Here is a 6,000-nt window from a genome sequence, read left to right on the forward strand (position 1 = left end):
GGGGTCTTATTTTTACCTCCTAGAATTGTCTTTTACATAGTAATCTGTTTTGTATTTTGTGGATACCGTATCTTCTCAATTACTGCTAAAGATTCCAATTAGGTTTTAAAATTCTGTTTATTTCCTTCATTAGCAGTGCTTCAGGTCATTTGTGCTTCTTTGACTTGGCACCTTCCTTGCAGGTTGATAATTTTCTTCAACTCTCTGATGATACATGGTTATCTGTTCATTTATACATGAGGTATACCTTTGATCAGTATGAGTAGTTATGAGTGTCTTCGGAATTGTCACTCTTTTCTGCTGTTACCTCCCCCTGCTAGTTTGCAGACTTGTGCTCTTCCTGTGGCATGAGGATGGGGTGGTGCTGGTCGGTGAGCTTTCCAGATTTTGAGCAAAAATGAAGAGGCAGGGTCTCTTATAAGATTTTGCTGCTGCATTGAGTTATATTAAAAAATATTCTGTCTTTTCTCTCTGGTTTTGACACTGATGGTAAGAGATCAAGATAGGCTTCCTATTATCAGAGTGATCCTTATCAACTATAGTTGGGACAAGTATGGTGAAGAATGTTTGATTCTTCAAACAAAAGTGGTCCCTCCATTATTTGGATTGGGTTTGTGGCTTTCTTGAGCCCAGTAGTCTGATTCCACCTGCTTTGTATCTTCCAGCATGTCCTTACAGTTTTGGTTCACCGAGGGTATTCTTTTTGTATTGTTTTGCTGCTGCTGCAGCGAACTTACTCTCTTTTATAAAATTCTGTCATCTCAGTGGGGTTTTAGAAAGAGGACCAGGTCACATCTCGAAATGAAATAAATCTTAGGATTTCACACCCCTAACTCACTTTTTGTTTTGATTAAATTACTTCCCCTTTTTGAGGGAGTGGGGGCTCAGCTTTCTCATGTGTAAAATGAAGGCTAGTAACTGGGCTAGTGGTGACAGACCCAGATGCATGTGAGAATCACCTCAGAGAGCTTTTGCAAAACAGATTCTTTGGGTAGGCTTTGAAATTAGCATTTCAAAAATCCTCTTTCAACCATTGATGCAACCAAACTCTTTGGGACTTTGAGGCTGGGTATATATTCTTTAGATACCCAGAATAATTGAATTTGGAATATAACAATTTAGGGAAATGAAGAAGGGGTGGATTACATTTTGGAAGCTGCTGCTTAGATACTGCCGAGAGTTTTGTTGGTCTTGATTTCTGGATCCTAGTTTCTTCATCTTTTACATATTCTGGGTTCTAACCTGAACTGGCCTTTATAGTCGAAGATGCATTTATATACTGTGTCCTGACCAGGAAGCTTGTCTTTTGAACTTTGCCCAAACTGTGTATGAAGGCCCTTCCTAAAAATTCATTACATTCATTTCTGAACTTGATAATTGTAATTTGTGTTAATTGGTAAATTGTGTCTTGTAGAGAGATATTTGATAGTAAATTACATGTTTTTTAAAAGAAAATTTCCTTTATAGTGAGGTGGTAATCATTTCATAATTCTTAGTTTTGGGAAGTGTCTATTATAAGTAACACATCTGACCTCTTAAAATGTAAGGAAATTGAATTTACGTAATGATTCAGGCTTTTCAAAGTTAAAAAGGTAGCTGTTTTGAGGAATTGATAGTTTGGGACATTTATTTTAAACAAAATAAGCCTTTGTTCTTATGCACATAGCCATACAAGTAAAATGTTTTCTTATTTTAAATTAGATTATGTTTTAAAATTTTTTTCAGTTTTGCTTTATGTTTCACTGATTGCTTTCCTTTATTCCTAAGGCATCCGTTAAGTTGAATTGTTCAAAATTGTTTCATTTTTAAAAGCTGAGAACTGTTGTTTGTCAAATCAAAGTTGGATTTAAAAATGCACATTTTAATTTTAATAAGCTCTCTGGTAGTGGAACTGCAGTGACAGATGGTTGGGAGTTTGTTCCTAAAGCTATTACACCAGTCTTCTAATGTGCATACTTGTTCTGTGTAACCCTGGCAGATTCTTTCTCTATTTCAGAATGGGACAACAGAAGAAGTGACTTCAAAAGAAGAGGAAGAAGAAGAGATGGCTGAAGTAGGTATTTTATGTAAGAATAATATTTTGGCCAGGTGAGGTGGCTCATGCCCGTAACCTCAGCATTATGGGAGGCCAAGGTAGTTGGATCACCTGAGGTCAGGAGTTTGAGACCAGCCTGGCCAACATGACGAAACTCTGCCTCTACTAAAAGTACAAAAAATAGCTGGGCATGGTGGTAGGCACCTGTAATCTCATATACTCAGGAGGCTGAGGCAGGAGAATTGCTTGAACCCAGGAGGTGGAGGTTACAGTTAGCCAAGATCGTGCCACTGCATTCCTGTCTGGGCGACAAGAGTGAGACTCTGTCTCAAAAAAAAAAATCATAAATATCTTCAGTGGAATAATTGAAAGCACATCGTATTTGGAATGGAATGTAACTTATAAATTTTAGCTTTACTTCTAACTCATGATATGCCTTTGAGCAAATTGAATTCTTAGATTTGATTTTCTGGAAAACAAAAGCTCTTAACTTTTAGCACTAAAATTATATTTAATACTAATCAGTACTTAACCTGTATTTGGTTATTTTTTGGAAGAGAAACTACTGAGTTTAAAAAATTTTATGTTTGCATAAAAGGAGAATTTGAGAATATTTAAGGGACTACTTGCCAGAAGTAGTGAAACTGTCTCTTGTTGAAAAATCATTCAAAGAAATTTGTCTTAGTCTGTTTTATAGTGTTGTAACAGAATAACAGAGAGTGAGTAATTTATAAAGAACAGTCATTTGTTTTCTGACAGTTCTGGAGTCTGGGAAATCCAAGATGAAAATATCAACATTTGGTGTCTCAGGGCCTTTTCACTGCATCCTCACATGGTAGCAGGCAGAAGGGCAGGAGAGCAAGCTAGTCCAATATGTGAGGCCTCATTCATAAGGGCCTTAATCCCATGAAGGAGGAAGGAGCCCTTTTGGCCTAATCACTCTTAAAAGACCTACCTCTTAATATCATCACATTGGCAACACTTGAATTTTGGAGGGAATACGTTCAAACAGTAGCAAATTTAGTAGAGCAAATTCCAAAGACATTGAGCTTAGGCCAGTTGTCAGTCATGAGTATAATTTTAAATGTTTTCAGGCTCTGAAGCTTTTCATTTAAGCTTAAACTTTGGAACAAAGATCTTCTGTGTTTCTGCATTGACCAAATAGAATGTATGTGAATTCCATGGTCTTGATTGTTTTAAAATATTTTTTTCTGTTTGGGGTCTTATAATTAATTTAGGCTTTCATTTTCTTGGTTTGGAAATTTTTAATGTAAAATATACATTAGAGGGCTTCAGAACTAAAAAAGTAGTGTTGTAGGCTTGTCTTTGTTTGTTTTTTGAGACAGGGTTTACTGTCACCCAGGCTGGAGTGCAGTAGCGTGGTCATGGCTCACTGTAACCTTGAACTCCTGGGTTCAAGTAATCCTCCTGAGTAACTGGGACTACAGGCCGGTGCCCCATGTCCAGCTAATTTTTTTTATTTTTATTTTTTGTAGCGTTTGAGTTTCGCTCTGTTGCCCAGGCTGGTCTTGAACTCCTGGCCTCAAGTGATCCACCACCTCGACTTCCCAAAGTGCTGGGATTACAGGTGTGTGCCACTGTGCCTGGCTGTAGACTCGTTTTATGAGTCTGGGAGTAAAATACTTCTTAAAATTGTCCAATTAGAATGAGAGTCTGTTTCAATGTTTTTATGCAGTTTAGCTTAGGTGGAATAAGCTGCATGAAAACATTAAACCTTTTCCATGGGTCAGGTAGCCACTGTGCTAAAGTTCATGAACCCTTTCATTTTCCCTTCACAAGATAAAAAACAAGGGACCGCAACTTTGAGGGAAATCTAGAAAGGTAGGAGACTGGACTTTGGAGATGTCAGATTAGGACAGGTGAAAATCAGATATTCTAGGCTCCTAAAATAACATGGGAACAGGCCCAGAATGACTTTGGACATGGTGTGTTTTGGTGCATTGGATGCTTTTGTTTTGAGAAGGAAGGTTGTTAAAGTCATGGAATGCAAGATTTTCCAGAAAAGGCAGATGGATAGAAGTCTTGAATTTGAGACAGGCATGTTTCTATTTGGTGTGTTTGTTGATAAGAAGGCCTTAAGCGGGGAATCGTGTGCTGAGAATATTGCTTTAGAAAGATATGTTGTTGGGATGTGCTGATTAATACTGAGGTAGAGAAGTTTTGTGGATGGGAACATGACTAAAGTTGAAGGTACAGGAGGAAATATAGGCCAAAGGCATTTGTGAGCATTGTGGGGAAAAACAAGTGTAGGATGGAAGATCAGGGCTGAAAGGTGCACACAGGGAGAAGGGAGCTCCATAAAGTACAGAGTCATGGGCAGAGTTTGAGTGAAGGTAGACAGTAATCTGGTCTAGAAATCGGTTAGTTAGCCGGCTTGGAAAAAAAAATTGAGATAAATATAAACTACTCCTTTAGAGATTTTGGCAATTGAAGTAGAAAAATAAGGTAATTGAAAAAAGTTAGGATTTAAACAATTCTGCATATATTTGTATATGTGTAAGAACAGATAGTATGGGAAGGGAGGGAGCAGAATGATGTGAATTAAGATGTTGTTCTGTGGGGTGTTATTCAAATTCCTTTAAAATTATTATTAGTTTTTGAGATAGGGTCGCTGTCACCCAGGCTGGAGTGCAGTGCCATGATCATAGCTTACTGCAGCCTCAAACTCCTGGGCCCAGACGATCCTTCTATTTCAGCCTCCTGAGCACCTGAGATCAAATGCTTTTTCTAATTTATTTTTAAGTTATTAACGTCAATAGATGCTTACAACATAAAACCATAAACCTGGAAATTAGGGGAAGCACCAAATCTCTCCAGAGATAATAACTAAAATTAATTGAAATTAACATTTCAATATAAGTTCTTCTGGTCTTTTTCTGCGCTTATTTCAGCATAATTGAAATTCTTTCTATTCCTATGTGTATTCCATTTTTCATTTCAAAGTTTTTCGATACAGGAGAAATTAAGCTGTGTTGGTATTTCAGTCACCTCTTAATAGTTCAAGGGATTGAGTTAACTGTTTTGCTATTTTTGCACATGCAGATTTTGTTTGTTTTTGTGGTTGCAAGGTTGAAATAGTTATCCTTATGCCTGAATTTGTGTTTACATCTTAGACTGGTTTCTTGGAATACAATTCTAGAAGTCGAGTTTCTGGAACAAACTATGAACAGTTAAGGTTCTTGACACCTGCTGCTAAACTGTTTCAAAGGTTCCTCTTAAGAGGAGATTTAAAAGATGGCTTGGCCAGGCGTGGTGTCTCACGTTGGTAATCCCAGCACTTTGGGAGGCTGAGGTGGGCAGATCACTTGACATCAGAAGTTTGAGACCAGCCTGGCCAACATGGTGAAGCCCTGTCTCTACTAAAAATACAAAGAAATTAGCTGGGCTTGGTGGTGTACGTCTGTAATCCCAGCTACTCAGGAGACTGAGACATGAGAATCACCTGAACCTGGGAGGCAGAAGTTGCAGTGAGCAGAGATCGTCCCACTATACTCCTGCCTGGGTGATAGAGTGAGACTCTATCTTAAAAAAATAAAGAAAATAAATAAAGAAGTCAATAAATAAATGATGGCTTATTTCATAATAGTTGTTACCTTGTAAAGATTTAAATCTGCTTTACCCAGAGTCTAGCTTTTAAAGAAAATACAGGATATAAAAGGTGGGAGCCTCTTGAATGAATGTGGGGCTTTTTCTCTGTCCCCATAGGATAGATATATTCTGTTTCTTGTCCCCCATTGAGTCAAGAATAATTTAACTTTTGCATAAGAAACTGCTGAAGAAAAATAGGTTGAATAAGCTAACATTTTTCTTCTTTTTGCAGGATATAGAAGAACTTAGATCACTATGAGATGAAAGAAGAGCCTATTAGTGGGAAAAAGTTGGAGGATGAAGGAATTGAAAAAGAAAAGTGGGCAATATTAGAGAAAATTAGGAAGACTGAAAGG

General features: G+C 37.5%; 1 protein-coding gene across 1 annotated transcript in view; it reads left to right on the forward strand.

Moving 5' to 3' along the window:
- The window catches only part of LOC111522889 (ubiquitin-conjugating enzyme E2 Q2), a 28,251-nt gene extending 22,251 nt beyond the window's left edge, over positions 1–6,000 (forward strand). The window contains exons 3-4 of the mRNA XM_026448308.1: positions 1,997–2,053; positions 5,877–6,000. Coding sequence (XP_026304093.1) covers positions 1,997–2,053; positions 5,877–5,903 — 84 coding nt within the window. The 3' untranslated portion in view covers positions 5,904–6,000. The remainder of the gene's footprint in view (positions 1–1,996; positions 2,054–5,876) is intronic.

This window comes from Piliocolobus tephrosceles, chromosome 6 (assembly GCF_002776525.5).
Source record: "Piliocolobus tephrosceles isolate RC106 chromosome 6, ASM277652v3, whole genome shotgun sequence".
NCBI lineage: Eukaryota > Metazoa > Chordata > Mammalia > Primates > Cercopithecidae > Piliocolobus > Piliocolobus tephrosceles.